This window comes from Diceros bicornis, chromosome 16, assembly GCF_020826845.1.
Source record: "Diceros bicornis minor isolate mBicDic1 chromosome 16, mDicBic1.mat.cur, whole genome shotgun sequence".
Classification (NCBI taxonomy): domain Eukaryota; kingdom Metazoa; phylum Chordata; class Mammalia; order Perissodactyla; family Rhinocerotidae; genus Diceros; species Diceros bicornis.
In genome coordinates, this window is record NC_080755.1 from 39,047,699 (window position 1) to 39,070,651 (window position 22,953).

The 22,953-nt window shown below is 40.2% G+C and overlaps 1 protein-coding gene across 1 annotated transcript in view; it reads right to left on the reverse strand.

Annotated features, from left to right (window-relative positions):
- Positions 1–22,953, reverse strand: part of PSTPIP2 (proline-serine-threonine phosphatase interacting protein 2) — a 79,727-nt gene that overhangs the window by 33,559 nt on the left and 23,215 nt on the right. Inside the window, exon 2 of the mRNA XM_058557034.1 lies at positions 8,735–8,835. Within this exon, the coding sequence (XP_058413017.1) occupies positions 8,735–8,835 (101 nt within the window). The remainder of the gene's footprint in view (positions 1–8,734; positions 8,836–22,953) is intronic.

Consider the following 22,953-nt stretch of genomic DNA (forward strand, 5'->3'; position numbering starts at 1 on the left):
GGTGTTTCCCCAGCAAATAGGAAGCAGTGGAGTCCAGGAGTCTACAGCCAATGAAGGAATCAGTAGGACTTTGCAAAAGTCACCCTTGAATAGGTAAGCCTTTACCTAGATCACCCTCCTGCTATCTATCCAAATTTTCCCTCTCATCTGTTGATCAATTTTTCATTTATTGAACATCCACTATGTGCCAGTCATCATATTATGAGAACACAGAGATGACTGAAATATGAGACCTGCCTAGAAGAGCTCATAATCTGGTGGGGAAGATAGATGTAAACCAATACTTTAGTTTACTACCACATAACAACAGCCATAATGAAAATGCACAAAATCATATAGTATAGAAACAGAAAAGGGAATACTACTCTTCTTAGCACTTAGCTGGCTACACTTTCTTCAGAAAGCCTTCCTTGAAACCTCCAGCTCACTTTTTCCTCTCCCCTACTCAAATTCCCAGACCAGGAATAATCCAGGTGCCATTTCCCCTTCAATGACGCACAGCAACCATGGTCAGATTTGGCCTTTTCCATCAGGGCTGAAAGCAGCCCCAGGGTGATCCTCAACACAGTGCTTCAGGCAGCCCCAAAGTCAGAGTGGGCGTATAAGATGGAATCTTTTGCTGTAAAACCTGACACTTAGATATTTTGCTCATTTTTACTGTAAATATCAACCACAGCACCTCAACTGAATTATAAATTCCTTGAGAAGAACCACATTGTTAGATCCAGAGGAGATCTTACAGAATATCTAATACAGTCCATTCATTTTACAGAGGAGGAAACTGACACCAAGAAAGGTCTAGGCCCTTGATTGATATCACTGCTGGCTACTGAGGAAGCCAGGATTAGAATACCCAGGTATCTGGACTCTCATCCCAGCCCTCTACTTCCTTTGTAGGTCTCAGCCTCCAGCCCATTCTACTGGGTACAAGTTATGGGTTGAATTGTTCCCCCCTCAAAAAAAATATGTTGAAGTCCTAACCCCCAATATCTCAGAATATGACTTTATTTGGAAATTGGATCATTGCAGATTTAATTAGTTGAGGTTACACTGGAGTAGGATGGGCCCTTAATCCAACATGACTGGTGTCCTTATAAGATGATATGAAGACACAGGAGAAGAATGCCATGTAACAATGGAAGAAGAGATTAGAGTTAGCAGCTGCAAACCAAGGCACATCAAGGATTGCCAGCCACACTAAAAGCTAAGAAAAAGACATGGAACAGATCCTCTCCTAGAGCCTTCGTGAAAGCATGATCCTGCAGACATCTTAATTTCAGACTTCTGACCTCCAGAACTGTGAGAGAATAAATTTCTGTTGTTTTAAGCCACCTAGTTTGTGGCAATTTGTTACAGCAGCCCTAGGAAAATCAGACAGTACATAATGGCTTGACAGTAACTTCCCCACAGGGTGCTAATGTCTAAGGGAGTCTGTCATTCCCACCCTGGCAATCTGTTATTCTTAAGCCCATCCTGAGAGATAGCTGACCCACAGTGAGGATCCCAGAATGAGCTATAACAAGACAGGTTGATCTCTCTCTTAAAAGGATCAATAGGATGTACAGAGCTCATAGGAAGAGCACAAAGTCCCAAGACACTGGGGCTGGGGACCCCCAGCCCATAGGTGTAGCCACTAACCTACAAGTGGTGCAGAATTCCAGGTGCAAAGGGGTTCCAGAAGCACTCATCCCTCCTCTCTACCAAAGATCGTGTTGCAACACACAGTTAAGAGAGCTGACCTGGCCACCAAGTTCCTGGTGGAAACCCCCTTTCAGAGAATATACACGGCCTTCTTAGGAGACCATTAAGTAAAGTGGAAAAACCATTAGACATGGGGTTAACAGAAGTCCTGGCTCTACTACTTACTGCTTTTGTAATCTTGGGCGAGTCATTTAAACCTCCACTCAACCTCAGTGTTCTCATCTGTAAAATGGAGCTAATGATATATTCTCTACCTACCTTCTAGGCTTAATATAACAACATTAGTAATGGGTACCATTTACCCATACTTATTGTGTACCAGGAACTGTACTAGGCATACTGAAGTGGTTAACAGCACAGATTCTAGGGCCAACTTTCCTAGGTTTGAAACGAGATCTATCCCTTATTACCTGTCTGACCTTAGGCAAATGACACAAACTTTCTGAACCTCAGCTTCTTCAACTGTAAAATAAGGATGATAAAACCTGCCATACAGGGTTATTATGAGAAGTAAATGAGAATATATATTTAAAATACATGGTAGCTTGTATCTAGTAAGCCTTCAATAAATGGCAGCTATTAATATAATCTCATTTAATCACCCCTAACTACCCTCTGTGATATGATTATCCTCTTTTTTATATTTCTCATTTCCTGCTCATATTAGGAGTTCAGTACATACTGCTGGGCCCCACCTGGGGATCCAGGGGTGGGAGAGTCCATGGGCCTGGGCTGCCAGTAACAAGACAAGTTCATTTTAATTGTTAACCAGTGGAAGACCTCAGAATGGAATGCTATGTAGAATGCTTCCTTTAAAGAAAAAAAGGAAAGTGACACGACCAAGATGGCCTCATAGGTTGTTCCTAACTTCACTCCCCCTCACAGGAAGAACAACTAACAACTGTTCAAGAACAAGACACCGAGAGACTCCCAGAACATGGGAGTGAGGCTGAAGCACCTTCCTGCACCACAGAAACCAAGACAAGAAGGACGGATGTTAGCTGAACCTATTGCGGTTATCATTTCACGATATATGTAAATCAAACCATCGTGCTGTACGCATTAAACTTATACAGCGCTGTATGTCAATTATTTCTCAATAAAACTGGGGGAAGAAAACATAAGCATACATAAGGATTGAAAAGTAAAGAAGGAATAAAAAGATACATGATGGAAACAAAACAAAAGAAAAGAAGAAGAGAAAAATTTGACCTGACCTTTGAAGGATGGGGAGAATACTTAGGCATCGGGGAGGAAGAAGGACATTCCAGGTGGGGAAAAGATGGAGTAAAGACGTAGAGGCAGAGACATCCAACGCATGCTCACCAATCAAGCTGTCTGGCTGGAATAGACAGATGGAGTGTAATGCGTGAGAATGTATGAAACAGAAAGAAAAGGGAAGGAGAGACCATCTCTGTGTTGAGAACAAGCCCATCCCTCCAGAAAGTCACCTGCCCTTCTGCCCAGAGTTGATGAGTCACAAACCCAGGATCTGTGTGAGACACCCTGGAGATGTTCTGGATTCTGTCACTTTCTGTCACTTTCTAGGTTCCCATGGTAAATTACTTATCCAACCTCATTTTTTTTTTTTTTTTTTTTTTTTTTTTTTTTTTTTACATTTTTATTGATATTTTAATGGTTTCTAACATTGTGAGATTTTGGGTTGTACATTTTTGTTTGTCCTTCACCCCATATATGACTCCCTTCACCCCTTGTGCCCACCCCCCACCCCCACTTCCCGGGTAACCACAGTCCAGTTTTCTCTGTCCATGTGTTTGTTTATATTCCACATATGAGTGAGATCATACAGTGTTTGTCTTTCTCTTTCTGGCTTATTTCACTTAACATAATACGCTCCAGGCCCATCCATGTTGTTGCAAATGGGACGATTTTGTCTTTTTTTATGGCTGAGTAGTATTCCATTGTATATATATACCACATTTTCTTAATCCAATCGTCAGTCGAGGGACACTTAGGTTGCTTCCACTTCTTGGCTATGGTGAATAATGCTGCAATGAACATAGGGGTGCATAAGCCTCTTTGGATTGTTGATTTCAGGTGCGTTGGATAGATTCCCAGTAGTGGGATGGCTGGATCATAGGGCATCTCTATTTTTAATTCTTTGAGGAATCTCCATACCGTTTTCCATAGAGGCTGCACCAATTTGCATTCCCACCAGCTGTGTATGAGGGTTCCTGTTTCTCCACATCCTCTCCAACATTTGTTGTTTTTTGTCTTGGTGATTATAGCCATTCTAACGGGCGTGAGGTGGTATCTTAGTGTTGTTTTGATTTGCATTTCCCTGATGATTAGTGATGTTGAGCATCTTTTCATGTGCCTATTGGCCATCTGTATATCTTCCTTGGAGAAGTGTCTGTTCATTTCCTCTGCCCATTTTTTGATCGGGTTGTTTGTTTTTTTGTTGTTCAATTGTGTGAGTTCTTTATATATTATGGAGATCAACCCCTTGTCAGATGTATGTTTTGCAAATATTCTCTCCCAGCTGGTTGGTTGTTTGTTCATCTTGATTCTGATTTCATTTGTCTTATAAAAGCTCTTTAGTCTGATAAAGTCCCACTTGTTTATTTTTTCTTTAGTTTCCCTAGTCTGGGTAGGCATGTCATCCGAAAAGATTCCTTTAAACCCAATGTCAAATAGTGTGTTGCCTATATTTTCTTCTATGAGTTTTATAGTTTCAGGTCTCACCTTCAGGTCTTTGATCCATTTTGAGTTAATTTTTGTGTATGGCGATAGCACATGGTCCACTTTCATTCTTTTGCATGTGGATGTCCAGTTTTCCCAACACCATTTATTGAAGAGACTTTCCTTTCTCCATTGCATGTCCTTAGCACCTTTGTCGAAAATTAGCTGTCCGTATATGTGTGGTTTTATTTCTGGGCTTTCAATTCTGTTCCATTGATCTGTGTGTCTGTTTTTGTACCAGTACCATGCTGTTTTGATTACTATTGCTTTGTAGTATGTTTTGAAGTCAGGAATTGTGATGCCTCCTGCTTTGTTCTTTTTCTTTAGGATTTCTTTAGCTATTCGGGGTCTTTTGTTGCCCCATATAAATTTTAGTATTCTTTTTTCTATTTCTGTGAAGAATGTCATTGGGATTCTGATTGGGATTGCATTGAATCTGTAGATTGCTTTAGGTAATATAGACATTTTAACTATGTTTATTCTTCCAATCCACGTGCATGGGATATCTTTCCATTTCTTTATGTCATCGTTGATTTCCCTCAATAATGTCTTGTAGTTCTCATTGTATAGGTCCTTCACCTCCTTGGTAAGATTTATTCCTAGGTATTTTATTCTTTTTGATGCAATTGTAAATGGTATTATCTTTTTGAGCTCTCTTTCTGTTAGTTCATTATTAGCATATAGAAATGCAACTGATTTTTGTAGATTGATTTTGTACCCTGCAACTTTGCTGTAGTTGTTGATTGTTTCTAACAGTTTTCCAACAGATTCTTTAGGGTTTTCTATATATACAATCATGTCATCTGCAAATAGTGAGAGTTTCACTTCTTCGTTACCTATTTGGATTCCTTTTATTCCTTTTTCTTGCCTAATTGCTCTGGCCAAAACCTCCAGTACTATGTTGAACAGGAGTGGTGAGAGTGGGCAGCCCTGCCTCGTTCCTGTTCTCAGAGGAATGGCTTCCAGTCTTTCCCCGTTGAGTATGATGTTAGCTGTGGGTTTGTCATATATGGCCTTTATTATGTTGAGGTACTTTCCTTCTATTCCCAATTTATTGAGAGTTTTTATCATAAATGGATGTTGTATCTTGTCAAATGCCTTCTCTGCGTCTATTGAGATGATCATGTGGTTTTTATTCTTTGTTTTGTTGATGTGATGTATCACGTTGATTGATTTGCGGATGTTGAACCATCCCTGCGTCTCTGGTATAAATCCCACTTGATCATGGTGTATGATCTTTTTAATATATTGTTGTATTCGGTTTGCCAATATTTTGTTGAGGATTTTTGCATCAATGTTCATCAGCGATATTGGCCTGTAATTTTCTTTCTTTGTATTGTCTTTGTCTGGTTTCGGTATCAGGGTGATGTTGGCCTCGTAGAATGATTCAGGAAGTGTTCCATCTTCCTCTATTTTTTGGAATAGTTTGAGGAGGATGGGTATTAAATCTTCTTTGAATGTTTGGTAAAATTCACTGGAGAAGCCATCTGGTCCTGGACTTTTATTTTTTGGGAGGTTTTTGATTACTATTTCAATCTCTTTACTTGTGATTGGTCTATTCAGATTCTCCATTTCTTCTTGGTTCAATTTTGGGAGGTTGTATAAGTCTAAGAATTTATCCATTTCTTCTAGATTGTCCGATTTGTTGGCATATAATTTCTCATAGTATTCTCTTATAATCCTCTGTATTTCCATGGTATCCGTTGTAATTTCTCCTCTTTCATTTCTAATTTTATTTACTTGAGCCTTTTCTCTTTTTTTCTTAGTTAGCCTGGCTAAGGGTTTGTCTATTTTGTTTATCTTCTCGAAGAACCAACTCTTTGTTTCATTAATCCTTTCTACTGTTTTTTTGGTCTCAATATCATTTATTTCTGCTCTGATTTTTATTATTTCTCTCCTTCTGCTGGCTTTGGGCTTTGTTTGTTCTTCTTTTTCTAGTTCTGTTAGGTGTAATTTAAGGTTGCCTATTAGGGCTTTTTCTTGTTTGTTAAGGTGGGCTTGTATCGCTATGAGTTTCCCTCTCAGGACCGCTTTTGCTGCATCCCATATGGTTTGATATGGCATGTTATCATTTTCGTTTGTTTCCAGATAGTTTTTGATTTCTCCTTTAATTTCATCAATGATCCATTGGTTGTTCAGTAGCATGTTGTTTAATCTCCACATTTTTGTCACTTTCCCAGTTTTTTTTTCCCTGGTTCATTTCCAGTTTCATAGCCTTATGGTCTGAAAAGATGCTTGTTATGATTTCAATCCTCTTAAATTTATTGAGGCTTGCTTTGTTTCCTCCAACCTCATTTTAAAAGCTACACTTTCATGCAAAGAAAATGGAAATAATAGGATCTCATGCAGTTGATGTGTGTCAAAGAAGAATATTTCAAAGGGGTGTGTCAACCTCAATGTTACAGTAATAGAGATACCGAGAGGAAGCTCCTAGCACAGCATACGGCAAAGGCTCAATATGTGGTTATTATAATGTAGCTCTTCAGACGTTGGTTGTTGTTGTCATCATCTATTTCATCATTAAGCCTTTGCAGCTGATAGAAGGGTAAACTAGGCATTTACAATTTACAGACGGATTGTTCGTTACTCTGTTTTGTTACTCACTTGTTGTGTTATAATAAGTCATCCAGAACTAACTGGGCACTGATCAGCTACAGAGCAAGTACTGAGACATGGCCCAGGGCTCAGAGATACAGATGCAAGAGAGGCAGCATTCCTGCCCACTCCAAAGCAGGGTGATTGTTCTGTCCATCCCCAAATGACTGTAGATGGATTTACTGCAATCAATCTAAGTATGACCAAGGAACAACCCAATCAATTCAACGGGTTATGAACACAGGTTTTAATGAAATAGAATTAAATAAAATACTAGGGTAGTAAAATTTTATTAAACTTTTGTTTTATGCACGTGTGTACTGGGTAGCAGTGTAAAATCTATTTCTTACTGAGGGTTACATTCAAAAAAATGTGGACACCACTGATTTAGACCAACATCTCTATTGTATCAGGGGACCCTTGGACAGTCCTGTCAGGGCAGCGGAAGCCTTGGCCTTTAGCCAACACCTCCTTCATGGATGTATATGGCAAGGCTATTTGTTTCCCAGGAGAAAATTTATAAAAGCCGTAGCTGGAGGAGCAACACAAAAAGCAAGGGGTATTCTGAAATCTCTATGTCCTGCACAGTCTAGAAACTCTCGTTTGCTTGCTACTTTGTCAGAGCTCTGTTGAAGGAAGCAGGGCCACCTCCAGTGCCCGTCAAGAGAAAGGAAAGTTGTATCTTGGTGTCACCACCGTCAACCAGCTTGGGTAGAATAGGGAGGCTGGTCCCTCAAAGGAGGAGGCGCAGTGACCAGCTCCATGGAGCCTGACAGTGGACAGACCTCTCTCTTTCTACCCCTCCTGAGACGCACAGTGTGGCAGTGCTCCAGCTCCCCCGGACCTTTGAAACAGTTCAAGGAGAGAGGCCTCACCATCTGAGAGCGGGCAACTAGTGTGAGTTTGATGTAACCTAATGTTCTCTTGAGTAGAAAATAGACACTTGCTCGAAAACACTGTGATGTCCGTATCTCCAAGTTATGAATCTCTCACTCACTGACTTACAAATAGAACCTGTTAATTCATTTGGGTCCTGGCAACGTCCCGAATCTCTGGCCAAAAATCTCCCTACAGTACTCCTTCATCTAGAATCACTGGGAAATGGAGTAGTCCAGATAAATAAGATTTCCCATAAAACTAACTTACCCCATTAAGCATAGAATTGAAAAAAAAAATCTTATCCATTAAGAAAAGAAAAGAAAAAATCCTCTAAACCATGCCAGTTCCCCCTGGACCACCAAGCCCCATGCCCTCTGGAGCACCATGATCTGGCCCTCATCTTTCTCACTGCTCCCTCCCCACAGTGGTCTCTGAATCAGGCTCTGCCTCCCTCCCACCACATGGGTCATGCTCATTCACATCTCCAAACTTGCTGTTCTTCCACAGATACCTGGATACTCCTCCAGCTATCAAATCCACCCCTCAAGGGCCACCTCAAGGAACTCCTGTTGTATGTAGCTGGCCTCCCCTTTTTTGGCCCGTCCTCCACCATTGCCCCTCTCCCGTGAGGTCTTTCAGTGTTATGCCTATCACATAACTTAGTATTTTATTATATTTTGTTTGCTGTTTCATCTATAAATCTTCTCTCTCAAACCGAGATATCATTTACTTCTTGGGTATCATTCCATAACCTACAAAAGAGGGTCTTGTGAACTGTTAAAAACAGTACATTGTTCCTCGTTCATGCGGGAGCATTTTGTCCCCCCCTTCGTCTTCAGAGAGGAACAGCATGTACCTTTCTTTTAAAAAGTCTTCAAACTCTTTGCAGTTCTTGCGCCCATTGTTCAGATGCTGGATGATGCTGTCATAGCCAATGTTGCTGAGGATGTCCGAACTCTGGTGAGAAAAACAACATTGTTTCAGACGAGGAACAGCAATGACAGCAGCCCCAAGGCCCGAAGAGTGGACATGGGGGAAGCCAGCAATGGGAAGTTTCTGAAACATTTACCTCCAAGACATATGTTACCAAAAAGAACAAAATAGAAGAAGTAAGAATGTATGTAGCTGTGGGAGAGTTTTTAAAATTATGAAACTGGAGGGCCACAAAACAGGAAGGAAGTGACAGAGGATTGAGAGGCACATGGATGAGGGAGCTGGCGGGCTTGGGTCCCTCTCTGGGCCCCTACCCAGGACTGAAGTCAGGCCAGGACAGGGAGCAGGAAGTGGTCACCCACCCCAGCCTTCTGCAGAGTGCTCCTTCAGCCTGCTGAGTGGAAACCCACTCATGCCACAGGTCCACTTTAACCAGGGGCTATACAATTTTCACTTTGTCCTTAAACCTGTCACAGAGCTTGGCCCTGACATCTCTTCCCATAGCCAAGAGGCCCAGTCTGAGGGTCGAGGCTATTGCTGCAAAAGGCAAGCAGCTCTGAGCCTTGAGCAAAGCCCAGGAGCGGGAGAGAAGGGCTGGCTTCTCACTATGAATCGTGAAGGGGAGCGCAGCAGCCAGCATGCGCTGCATCGTCACTGGCCCCAACGTGGTGGAAAGGAGTTCTTTAAAATTTTAAATTAGCAGTTTATTCATATTTTATTCTACTGTGCGCTCCGAGGTTGGAGGGAGCTGGCTAAGTCTCCTAAAGCAGTAGCCCCAGATGCAGTACATTTTAAAAATCAAAGTCCCCTCAGCAACCCAAACCAATAGATCAGGGGCTCTGAAGAATGTCGAAGTGTCCCCTAATGAGGCTGGTTCCCTGGTTTCTACCCCCGAATGTATACAGGAGGTTGCCCAATTCAGGCTCCAGTCCCTTAGGGAGGTTGGTTAGGCTGCCTCTGGGTGTGCCCTGGGGAGCTTCTCCCCTACCCCCAGCCCAGCCAAGTTGGACTATCCCTTCCCAGTCCCCAGTCTGCAGAGGGAGCTTCGATTCTGCTGTTGGGTGGGCGGGGGGGACTCCTGAAGATACCTCTCCACCCAGCGCTGGACACTGGAGAAGCAGAATTCCTCTCTTTCATTTGCTGCCACTCGTGACGACCTGGCTGAGCAGACAAGGGTCCCAGAAAGACCCAGCAGGAGCAAGGCCTGAGGCTGATTTCAACATGGCTTTTGGAAACTTAACTGGCTATAACTCATGTGGAATTTTTTAAAATGGGTTATTATAAGTATAATAAATTTTATACACAGGCATATAAATAAATCTGAGTTAGAAACACATTTAATTCTATGGGTTCTGGCTGCTGTTTGGGTATAGATGTAGACCTTGGGAAGCCTAAAGAAATAGTGTCCACCAAAGTTTCATTTCTCCACCCGTCCCCTCCATGCATGTTCTTCTGTCTCAGCCAGGTAGGTCCCCCACTGCCCCCTGAAAGGCAGTGCTCAGTGGCAACTCCAAGATGATGCTTGCATTAGCCCCTCCTAAGTCCAAATCCAGCCTCTCAACCCCCAAGTTTTCTGAACACCCTCTCTGACCTCCCCCTCCTCTGTGCTCTCAGAGCGCACAGCTTCTGAATTTGCTGTTCGGTACCCCCAGGTGAGTAGCCTTGCTGTCCCAGCTCTACTGCAAGTGCCTGAGGCTTCTTCCAAGTCTCGGACCACACCTGCACACCTCCCCCCAAAAATATAGTTTACTATACGCACACCAAAGGTCTACAGTAAAATTCTGCAGGATGAAAATGCCTACTGCGGTGCCAGCCAGATGCATCAGAAGACAACAATGAAAACAAAGACTCCTGACGGAATGAATGGATGAATGAATGGGTGCAAAGGGTCAATGTCAAAGTTAGTTTGTAGACAGAAGTGCTTTGCTCTTCCCAGAGAAAGATACTTTGGTTCCCTGTCTTATGACATTCATTTGGAAAGGTGGTTTCCTTTTTTTTAATTAAGGGTGTGAACACAATTTGAGCTGGACGGGTGGAGCTAGACTAGAGTTTCCTGGAAACAAACCAGAACACCAGGCCTCCTGGCTGCCAGCCTTGAAAAAACAGAATTACTGCTTCAGAGGAGTGGCTGGGCTACAGAGGCAACCAAGAAAGGAAATCCCCAAGAGAAAACAAAGAGTGCCCAAGGACAAGTTCAATCCTCCAGGTGGAGGATTTGGCCTAGAATCTCCCTCCTATGCTACTCAGAAAGCATGAGTGGCAAGCTCTGACTGGCAGAAATCAGAATAGGAGGGCTAAACAGGAAAGAAGACTGCATGAGCAGCACGCAGGCATCACAGATCTGCCATCAGAAATGAGTGTGCCAAACCCATAACCCCAATATCCTCGGCTTGGTGATCAGAGCCCTCTGCACAATATCCCTGACTTCTCTCGCCCAGGTTTTCCCACACTGGTCTCTTCCTTGTCCTCCAAATGGGCAGTGTACATTTCTACCCCAGGACCTTCGCACGTGCTTTTCCCACAATGGGAATGACATCTCCTCCTCTTAACTTAAATCCTACCTTTGCTTCAGGGCCAGTTCAAATCCCATTTCCTCTCTGAAGTCTTCCTCAAATAATTCACCCTATAGTCCCCTCACCCTCTTCTGGATGCCTGGAGTGTTTAATGCTTATTCCTGTCATTTGGCTCTTATTATATGTTATTTTGTGTCATTAGTTAACATCTTTTAAAAACATAGTTAACTTCTTAAAGGGTATCTGGATTACACCCGATCTGTACCATCCACAGTAGCTTCCACAGTAACGGTGCTTGAGAAACGTCTGTTAATTGTATACCAACCCACAGACAAGGTACTAAAAAGGTTACAAAGCCAGCAGAAGACAGAGTTCTTGCAATCAGGAAGCCTGTCCTTCATTTAGGGAGTCAGAAAAAGACAGGAGCATAAGACAAACATGTATGCATAAGGAAAATTAGACACTAAAACAGTATATAAAATTACTATATAAAACACTATATAAAATTAGACACTAAAACAATACATATACAGAAAATATATAATGAATGAGGTAGAAAAGAGAGAATAGGCTAGGGTCATCAGAAAAGAGAAGAAATAAGATTTAACAAATTAAACAAACAAATTAAACCTGTAGTAAGTAGAAGGAATGAAATTAAAATAGCGGAACATAATGAAATAGAAATGGACATACAATAGAGAAAGGAATGAAACCAAAAGTTAGTCTTTTGAAAAGCTTAATAAAGTCGATAAACCCATAGCTAGGTTGATCGAAAAACAAGAGAGAGAGAAAGAAAAAGCACAAATTACCAATGTCTTCAATCTGACAAAGGGCATCTACAAAAACCCTACAGCTAACAATCTACTTAACGGTAAAAGACTGAACTCTTTCCTCCTAATAAGGAGGAAATAAGGCACGAAAAAGAAAGAAAGAGCATACATATTGGAAATGAAAAAGTTAAAACTGCCTTTATTTGTAGACATGATTGTATACACAGAAAATCCTAAAGAATTTACAAAAAAAAATAACTAGAACTAATAAATAAATATAACAAGGTTGCAAGACACAAGGTCAATATACAAAAATCAATTATATTTCTGTATACCAGCAGCAAAAAATAAATAAATGAATAAACATCATCTACAATGGCAAAAAAGATATAAAATATTCAGGAACAAATATTTAAGAGGTTATATAAGATTTCTTCACTGAAAATTACAATGCATTACAGAAAGAAACGAAAGAAGATCTCATTATATGTAGATGTACACCATGTTTGTGGACTGAAGAGTAAATATTGTTAAAATATCAATTTTCTCCACATTGGTGTATAGATTCAACACAATCCCATCGAAATCCGAAAAGTCTTTTCTGTAGAAATTTGCAAGTTAGGCTAAAATTTTTGTAGAATTACAAAGGACTTAGAACAGGTAAAACAATTCTTTTAAAAAGAAGAACAAAGCTGGAGAATTCACACCACCCGACTTCAGAATTTTCTATGAAGTTATAGTAATCAAAATGGTATGGTACTGATCTGAAGATAGACAAACAGATCAGATTAGAATCCAGAAACAGACTCACTTGTCAATTGACTTTCAACAAAGGTGCCGAAGCTATTCAATGTGGGAAGTGATAGTCTTTTCAACAAATGGTCCTGGAACGAAAGCATAAACCTTTGGGAGAAAAGAGCCTCTATTCATTCCTCACACTATACACAAAAATTAATTTGAGATAGATCATAGACTCAAATGTAAAACTTAAATATAAAGTTTTCAGAAGGAAAATACCTTTCAGACCTTCAGGTAGGAAAAGATTTCTTAGAGAGGACACAAAAAATATGAACTACAAAAGAAAAACTGAAAAATTGACTTCATCAAAATTGAAAACCTCTGCTCATCAAAAGTGATTGTTAAGAAAATTAAATGGCAAGCCACAGGCTGGGAGAAAATATTCACAATACATATGTCGGTCAAAGGACTTGTATCCGGAATATATAAATAACTCCAAGAAATTAAAAATAAAAATATAAGCAACCCAATAAAAATTGGGCATAATACTTGTACTTCATAAACACTTCATAAAAAGACACTTCATAAAAGATATTCCTTTGGCCAAAAAGTTCATGAGAAGTTTCTCAACATCACAGGGAAATTCAAATTAAAGTCACAGTGATAGCTACTTCATGCCAGCTAGAACAGCTAAAATGAAAAAGTCAGCATTGACTGCAGGCAAGGATGCTGAACTATCAGAACACTCATGCATTGCTGACGGGAATGTAAAAATGGCACAATCATTTTTGAGAAATGCAGACTTCTCAAAAAGCTAAACATACACATACCCTATGACCCGAAGTTCTACTCCTAACCATTTACCCAAGCGAAATGAAAACATATGCCCACAAAAAGACTTGTACAAGAATGTTCACAGAAGTTTTATTCACAATGGCAAAAACTGGAAACAACCTAAATGTCTAACGACTGATGAAGGATAAACAATTTGTGGTATATTCATACAATGGAATACTACTCAGCAATAAAAAGGGAAGAACTACCAATATATGAAACAACATGGATGAATCTCAAAAACATTATGCTAGTGAAAGATGCTAGACACAAAAAGTATTTACTGTATGATTCCATTTATATGAAGTTCTAGGACAGGCAAGCAGTTCTAGGACTTATTTTTACGATAAAAGAAATAAGAATAGTGATTGCCTGAGTCAAGGGAGAAATTGAGGGTAGACTGGAAAGGATCATGAGGGAACTTCCCAGAATATGGAAATACATACACCCTGGTGACCCACATTCCTATCAAGCTCTTTCTACAGAGGTGTGGGCTGTTCAGGTGTATGCAGTTTCCAAAACGCATTGATCTGTGCATTTCATCTTATGTAAATTATACCTCAAAAATATTAAAAGGCTGGGGCCGGCCGGCTGGTATAGTGGTTAAGTTTGCGTGCTCTGCTTTGGCGGCCCGGGGTTTGCAGGCTCGGATCCTGGGCAAAGACCAACGCACCACTCATCAAGCCATGCTGTGGCGGCATTCCATACAAAGCAGAGGAAGATGGGCACGGATGTTAGCCCAGGGTCAATCTTCCTCAGCAAAAAGAGGAGGATTGGCAACAGACGTTAGCTCAGGGCTAATCTTCCTCAACAAAAAAAAAAAAAAAAGAAGAAGAAGAGAGAGCAGACCCAAGCACCCAGCAAGTTTTAATCAATGGATTAGTACTTTAACCATAAAGCTGCTTAATTTTTTTTAAGACAAAACATTTGTCTTAAAATTTAGCAGTGAGCAGATCTAGCAGTGAGCACCTGTGTGCCACATCCAGCAGATGTGTTAACCAAAGAATAATAAAAACAGTCATGTTGTGAACACTCCAGCGGGCAGTCGAGACCACGGTGGCATGGGTTCAGAGAAGGAGGAAGTCTCCGTGGCTGCATGGTAGAGGGCAACTTCACAGCTGGCGGGCTCCCCCGCCCCGAGCTGTAACACTCAGGTCTGGTTTCACTCACTCAGTCCAGGCACATGTACCCCTCCTTCCTGCCCAGCCCTGAGCCTCACTCTGCAGGGGCCTCTGAGAACTTGTTTCCAGACTCCTTTTCCACCTCTGGGCAGAAGGTGTAGAGGCAGAGGGGAAGCAAGGAGTACCTGCAGCCTCCAAAGCCGCCATCGGAGTTACAGGTGCTGCCGCCAGAGCATGCCCACATCTGGTTCTGTGCTGCATCTCACACCATCCTATCAGGATGTCTGCTACACACAGTTTCTCTAAGCGTGGCCTCCAAGGACCACCTGCACCACAATCACTGGGCAGCTAGGCAAAGACGCAGATCCCTAGGTCCTACCCCAGACCTGCTGATTCCGAACCCGGGGTGGGGAATCTCCAGTTTTACATTCCTTCCGAGTGTCTGTAACGTCATTTGAGAACTGCTGCCATAGAAATTATAAAAGACAAAAGAACAGTCATGGTTCCCACCTGGTGGAGCTGACTACAAGAAGAAAGTAGGATACATGCACATGAAACTAGAGAACACAGCAGAAGGAGCCACGAGAGAATGACTGTTAGGAAAGGGCAAAGGAGAAGAGGGCAGAGAAGACTCTCCATGGTTTGCATTTCATTTTAAAACCTCTGATTTTGAGTAAAAAATGCAAATTGGCATCAATGCCTTTTGGAAGCCCAGAGAGCCCTACTAGAAGGGGGAAGAGGCGGCTGACTTTGCATTCCATTCAAAGCCTGCCTTTGTTTGCACCTAGGCATATGTTGCTTCTGTGTGTTGCACTTTGCATTAAAGGACCACAACGCATTGCATAAACACAGTGAGATAGGACCTATTTCCATGTTTTACAGCTGGAGGAAATACAACACTAGGAAGAGAAGTTCTCCCTATCACGGCCTCCAACCACAATGGACGATTTTAACTCTCAACCAACAATATCCAAATCTCTGTTATTTATTAAGAGCTATATGGCAACAGTAGATCTGGGACCAAGACTGAGGCATTCACTTTACCTCCCTGTGCTCTTGACCTTGATCTTTCTTTCCTCCTCACTTTCCCATCTCTATCACCCAAAATGGATCAAACACAACTTATCTGCAAATATCGATTATTGTTAATTAATATTAATAATTAGGCATAATATACATTGAATACTTGCTGTATTCCAACCAGCATGCCAAGTACTTTGCATAGAATATCTTGCTTAATTCTTATAATAATCCTATGACATAGGTATTATTATTATCTTCATTTTATAGGACAAGAAACTGAGGATCAAAGTCTGCATTCTTAAACCACTCAACCACACAGCCTCTCTTATTGGAGGACAAGGACCGTATCCAACTTTTTGTCAGTTAGTCCATTTCCCCACAGTTCTAAATGGGACACACTCAGGCTTTAATGCCAGACTTGGGTTGAGTCCCAGTTCCACCACGCACAAGCTAGGTGGCTTTGAGCTAACAGCTTGATCTCTCTTATTGTTAATTTACTAGACTGTAAAATGGGGATTACTGGTAGGATCAAATGAGAAAATTTGCTCTGAGTTTGTCAAATCCTTCAAGAACTAAAGGAATGAAGGGAGACACATTTGAATTTTTCAAGACCGGACCACATAAGCAGAAAAGCACATGTGTTTGGATCATGTGAATTTTTTCACTGAAAGCAGACAACAGTGAAATAAATGTAGCCTGTTAGCTATTCAAAAATAAGTATGTCATCATCTGAAGAAGCAGCTGGAAAGGTGTCAGAGATACCTCAGCAAGGGGTATGGAAACTGCCGTTCTCAGCCAGGTCTTCCTAAGCTTAAAGTCAAAATTACCACAATGGTTGTGTCCTTAAGCCTTCTCTTAAGTAATAATAGTGGGTGGTAAAGGCAAGAAGGAAACCCCAGCCCAGGTCCCACTCCAGTCTTTTTCTACAAGCCCACAGTGTGCCCCCTCACCTCCTACACCCTCACTCAGACATCCCCAGCTCTGTCTAACCTGGATCCACACTCGACATTTTTTTTTTTTTTTTTTGGTGAGGAAGATTGACCCTGAGCTAACATCTGTTGCCAATTTTCTTTTTGTATGTGGGATGCCGCCACAGCATGGCTTGATGAGAGGTGTTAGGTCCATCCCCAGGATCCAAACTCGTGAACCCCGGGGCCATAGAAGCAGAGAGTGTGAACTTAACCACTAAGCCACTGGGCAGGCCCCCACGCTAGACATTTTCACATGTCTAAATGTCCCTTCAGTCAAGTTAGCAGGTCGATTAAAAAGGCAACGCCACTCAGTTGAAAATATGTTAAGTGAAAGTAAAACCTAGGAAAGCAATTGTGCAACGCAAAAACTCCACGTTCGGAAAAAAAATGACTAGGAGGATGTGCACTAAGATGTTGAAAGCAGTTCTCTTCTTAGCACATTTCTGCACTTTCTAAATTTTCTACAACATACTTATGTGACTGTTATCTCAAGTCTTTCTCCCTACCTCCATCCCTGAAGAATGGCCAACTGAAGTCTTTCTTCTCTCTCTCCAGGCCCCACTAAAATAACAATGATCCATAGCAACCACAGAAAAGAGGGAAGCATGCAATGAGGAAGCTGGAGATTTGCAGGAATTTCTGTAATATAAAAAGCAGATGGGACTAGATGGACAGAGGTCAGAAGCCAGTATCCCAACCTACGCAAACTTTCCCAGCAAAGCACTAGAAAACCCCAAGCTCAAATCAGCAGAGGCTGAAACTGGAGCAGCCACAGAGAAATCAGCAGGGTGTGTGTAGGACACCAGGGGCCCGGCCAGCGCCCTGCCCCACTCGGGGTGGAAGCAGAACAGCTGATTCCGGCACTTGTGCCAAAGCCGCAGCTGGTGAGGACTCCACCCTGCAGCAGGCTCCCAGCAAGAACACAAAGACCAGAACAGCAACGGGGCACTGTCCTAGCCACCGTCAAAGCGTCCACAGCCAAGACTGAAAGAAGAAAAGGTTCTGCACGGTTCTAAAGTCCTGAAAATGCCATTCATTTCCAGGGTAACACCTTTCCCACTTTCTCACTCCAGACAGAGGCAAAAATGTCAGAAATTGTCATTGTGTCTAGATGATACAAGTATCTACTTAGAAAACCAGAGATTATCAAGTGAAAAGCTAGGAACTGAATTAAATATTTTTTAAAAAGCAATACCTTCCTTATACATCAACAATAACCATTTACAAATGTAATTTAAAATATAAAATCCTATTCACAATGCCAGCAAAACCTATAAAGCACCTAGGAATAAGCCTTTTTGAAGGAAAACTATAAAATATTACCAAAAAATACAGACAAAGATCTCAATACATCTAGAAATATATCCTAGTCCAGGATAGGAGAATCTAATATTAGAGAGATTCAAATCTCCCCAAGTAAATCTATAAAGTTAAAATAGTTTTGACCAAAATCAAAATCCTAATGGGATTTCTTTTTAAATTTAATGTCATTCTAAAGCCCACCTAAAAAGAGTAGGTGAATTAAAATAGCCCGTGAAATGTTGAAAAGATAATAACGAGTGAGGACTTACCATACCATATAAAAAACATTATAAAGTAACAAAAATTTTTTAAAGTATGTTACTGATGGTCCGGCCCCGTGGCTTAGCGGTTAAGAACGCGTGCTCTGCTGCTGGCGGCCCGGGTTCAGATCCCTGGCGTGCACCAACACACTGCTTCTCCAGCCATGCTGAGGCCGTGTCCCACATACAGCAACTAGAAGGATGTGCAGCTATGACATACAACTATCTACTGGGGCTGTGGGGGAAAAATGAATAAATAAATAAAATTAAAAAAAAATAATAAAGTATGTTACTGATATTGAGAATTGATAATCAAGTAAATAAAACAGCAATAGTCCAGAAATGGTCTTATGTACATATGGGATTTAATATATGATAAAGGAAGCATTTGAAACCAGAAAGCAAAGGATGGCTTCTTCAACAAATGTTACTGTGACAATGACTATCTATTTTGCCCAAAACCAAATACTGAGCCCTTTCTAGCATCATACTCTAAAATAAATATCTGATGAATGAAAGGCCTAAACATGGAGATCATAAACATATAAGAAGAAAATATAGAATATAGATATTTTTTAAATATTGAAGAAGAGATTTTTCTAAGTATGACTCCAAACAGAGAAGACATAAAAGACTAACAAATTAGCCTATTTGAAAATACAGTTCACCAAAATTGACTCCATTTGAGATAGAAAACTTAGACCAATTTTCATAGAAGAAAAAGAGAAAGTAATCAAGGAGCGGAAAAAGCAACAGAACTGGGTGTTTTCGCAGGGGAATGGAATTCTACCAGACTTTCAGGAAAAAAAAAATATATATATATTCCCAAGGTCCATAAACTTATTGGAAACGAAAGAAAATGTCCTAATTCATTTGATAAAGCAAGTATAACGCAATACTTAAACTTGATAGAGTACAAAAAAGAAAGTTACAGACCAATATCACTTAGGAATATTAACCAAAAAGTGCCAAATAAAATATTAGCCAAAAAAATCCCATATCACATTAAGAAAATACCATGACTAAATGGGATTTATTCCAGGAATGCAAAGTTGGTTCGATATTAGGAAATTCATTAACCTAATAAATCTAAGAAGAAAAATCATGACTTTCTCCATAGCTGCCTATGGTAGTCTGAATAATGGACCCCACATATATCCAGGTCTTAATCCCTGGACTTCATGAACTTTATCTTATATGGAAAAAGTCTTATATGGAAAGAGTCTTAAGTTCAAGAGCCTTAAGTTAAGGCTATTGAAATGAGATTACCCTATATTATCTAGGTGGGCTCTAATTGCAATCACAAATTTTCTTATAAGAGGGAAGAAGAGGGAGAGTTGACACCGAAGAGGAAAAGGCATGTGATCATGGAGGCAAGATGAGAGTGATGTGGCCACAAACCAAGAAATGCCGGTATCTACTAGAAGCTGGAAAATACAAGGGATGGATTCTTCCCTAGAGCCTCCAAAGGGAGCACGGCCCTGCTGATATCTTGAGTTTATCCTCATGATACTGATTTTGGACTTTTGGCCTCCATAACTGTGAGAGAATAAATTTCTGTTGCTTTAAGCCACCAAGTTTGTAGTAACTTGTTACAGCAGCCACAGCAAAGTAATGCAAGGCCAAAAAAGCCTTTGACAGTATTCAACACCTGTTCCTGATTTTAAAAGAAAGTCAAGAAAATAGGAATTGATGGCACTTTCTTAAGATGATAAAATATATATATCCCTTATGCCTAAAACCAGTATCTTACTTAAAGGAAAAACACTAGAGGAATTTGCCTTAGGATGGGGAATAAAGCAAGAATGCCCATATCTCCACTACTTTATAGTGGAGGTATTAACCCCTGCAATTTGAGAAGATAAATCGATTAGAAGCATATGAGCTGGAAAAGAAGAAAACCCCTCTCTACTTGCAGATGGTATAATACAAATGAAAAGATATTCTTTGTTTTGGGGTAGGATGACTCAATGTAATTAAAATGTCAGTTCCTAGTTAATTTATAAATGTACTCCTATCCTGATAAAAATAGCAACAAGTTATTTTCTTATGTAACTAAACAAAGTTCATATGGAAAACAAAAAAATGTAAAAATAGCCGGGAAAATACTGAGAAGGAAAAGATATGAGGGGAAGCCAGCCCTGCCAGATACTTAAACATATTATAAGGCCTCCATAATTAAAACAGTGCGCTACTATTGCATAAATAATCAAACAGACCAGTGGAATGGAATATAAAGTCCAGAAATAGACCCAAGTACACATAGAAATTTAATATATGCTAAAGGGAGCATCTCACATCACTGGGGCAAAAATGGACTTTTTCATAACTGGTGCTGGGACAACTGTCAGCCACTTAGAAAATGATAAAAATAGATCCAACTCTTACGTCATACACAAGAAAAAATTCAAAATGGATCAGAGATTTAAATGTAAAATATGAAACCATACAAGTACTAGAAGTAAACATTCCAAAAGGTTTTCTAACTATGACTTAAAATCAAAATGCAATAAAAAAAGATTCATAAATTTGACCACCTGTAAATAAAAACGTTTTCATAGCAAAAATAATAAACAACATAAAAAGACAACTGACAAAATAAGAGAAAATATTTGCAACAAAATGACAGCTAAAGGGCTAATATCTCTAATATAGAAATAATTCCTTAAAATTGATGGAAAAGAACCAAAAAAAGGGGCAAGGGATATGAACAGATGATTTACTTTGTGTGTATGTGTTCCTTAAATATATAGAAAAATAAACAATCTTACCCCAAAAAAGAGAAATGCCAATGAAAACTTAACTGAGATGCCATTTCTCACCCATCAGAACAGCAAAATGAACAAGTACGACAACACATTCTGTTGACGAGACTGTGGGAAGCAGCCACTCTCATATATTGCTGGTGAGAGTGAAAAATGGTTCAAACTTTAGGAGAGTGAATTCAACAATATCTAACCAAACCACATATTTGTTTGCCTTTTGAACCAGCTATCCCACTTCTAGGAATTTGCCCTGAAGATACACTTCCAACAAAACCAAAATACATATGCACAGGTCATTCATTGCAGTACTGTTTGTAAATGCTCACACATAGGAGAGTGGTTGATAAACTATGGAGTTTATCCACACAATGGAGCTCTATGTACCTATAAGAAATAATGAGGAATATCTCTAAAAACTGATATGGAGAGATTTCCAGTCAATATTTTAAAGTGAAAAAAGCAAAGGGCTGCAATGTGGCCATGAAGTCTAGAAACACAGGCAAATATACATAATAAATAATTTACTGCTATTACATTACAAAACATGTTCAATGACATCATATGATATGTTCAACCTATGATTAGCAATGCACAGTCTAAAGCACTATGCAAAACTGCTATGAACATGGCTCATTAACATAGCATTTCTATCAACCCCTGCACATACATCTTTGATGCATTGCTTCAATGGATTCATGTTTCTGATTTTCACTGAATAAACCTATGTCATTAGCATGCCCCGAAAGTAATCAAGGAGGTTCAGTTCTAAAACATGAAACAATAACATACATTTCCAGACTTTGTGGCCATTCTGTATAGCATACTATCCTTTGTAAAAAAAAAAAAACAAGAGACAATGAGAAAATAGATATGTATGTGCTCATTTGTGCAAAAAGAAACAGAAGAAAAATAAACCAGAAATTAATGAAATTAATCACAAGAGGTAAATGAGATCACAGTGGACAAGATAGGGAGTAGAATTGGGGTAGAAGGAATGGGGGAAGGTGATGCTTCTCTGGGTACACCTGTTTAAGTTGTTCTAACTTTGGAAATCATGTTAATACTTTACATAGCGGAAAATACTGGAAACACACATGCAAAGATGGTAGAAACCTCTAAAATGAATAAAATAACCTCATTTAAATGAATAAAATAACCACACTGAAGGAGTAGAAGGGAGAACTAACCAAGCAACTGTTTTACACAGTATTTTGACTATACATTCTCAGCCAAAGACAAAAAAAAAGTACACACAAACTCTAGCTTGTTTTTCACAGTCGTATTGGTTAGCAATTCTGAAACTACTTTCTATGTGTCTTAGGACTGAGTAAATATATAGTGGATAATGGGAGTCAGGTTTCTCTCAGAAAAGGGAGCAGGGGTTTGCTAGAGCCGAGCCACACCAGTAAGTGAGGACCAATTGTGCACATCTCTTCCTAACTCCTCGTTCAGTGATGTCACACTGCTGGCTTAAAACCGGCCATGGAGGGAGTTTTTACACCGTGGAAATTGGCAACTGCTGCAAATCAGAGTTTTTATCCACTGGAGAGCTGGTTGTTAAACATTTACCAGCACATCGCTGGAAGGGATTGGAAAATACAGCAAGTGAGGGAAGGCTAGAATAACCCTGTTATATTGGAATGGAATTGAAGGTATCGTTAGACACACTTACATTTCCTCACTCTGTCTGTTGAGAGGGCCTAGAAACAATGAATTCCAAGTGACAAGGAGCATAACTAGAGCACAAATAATTGTTTCTAAATACTATTCTCTGCTAAAAGGAACCAGGGCTCTTTGGAGAAATGGCAGATTCCAGGACTAGGGCAGAGAAATTAGCTATTAAGC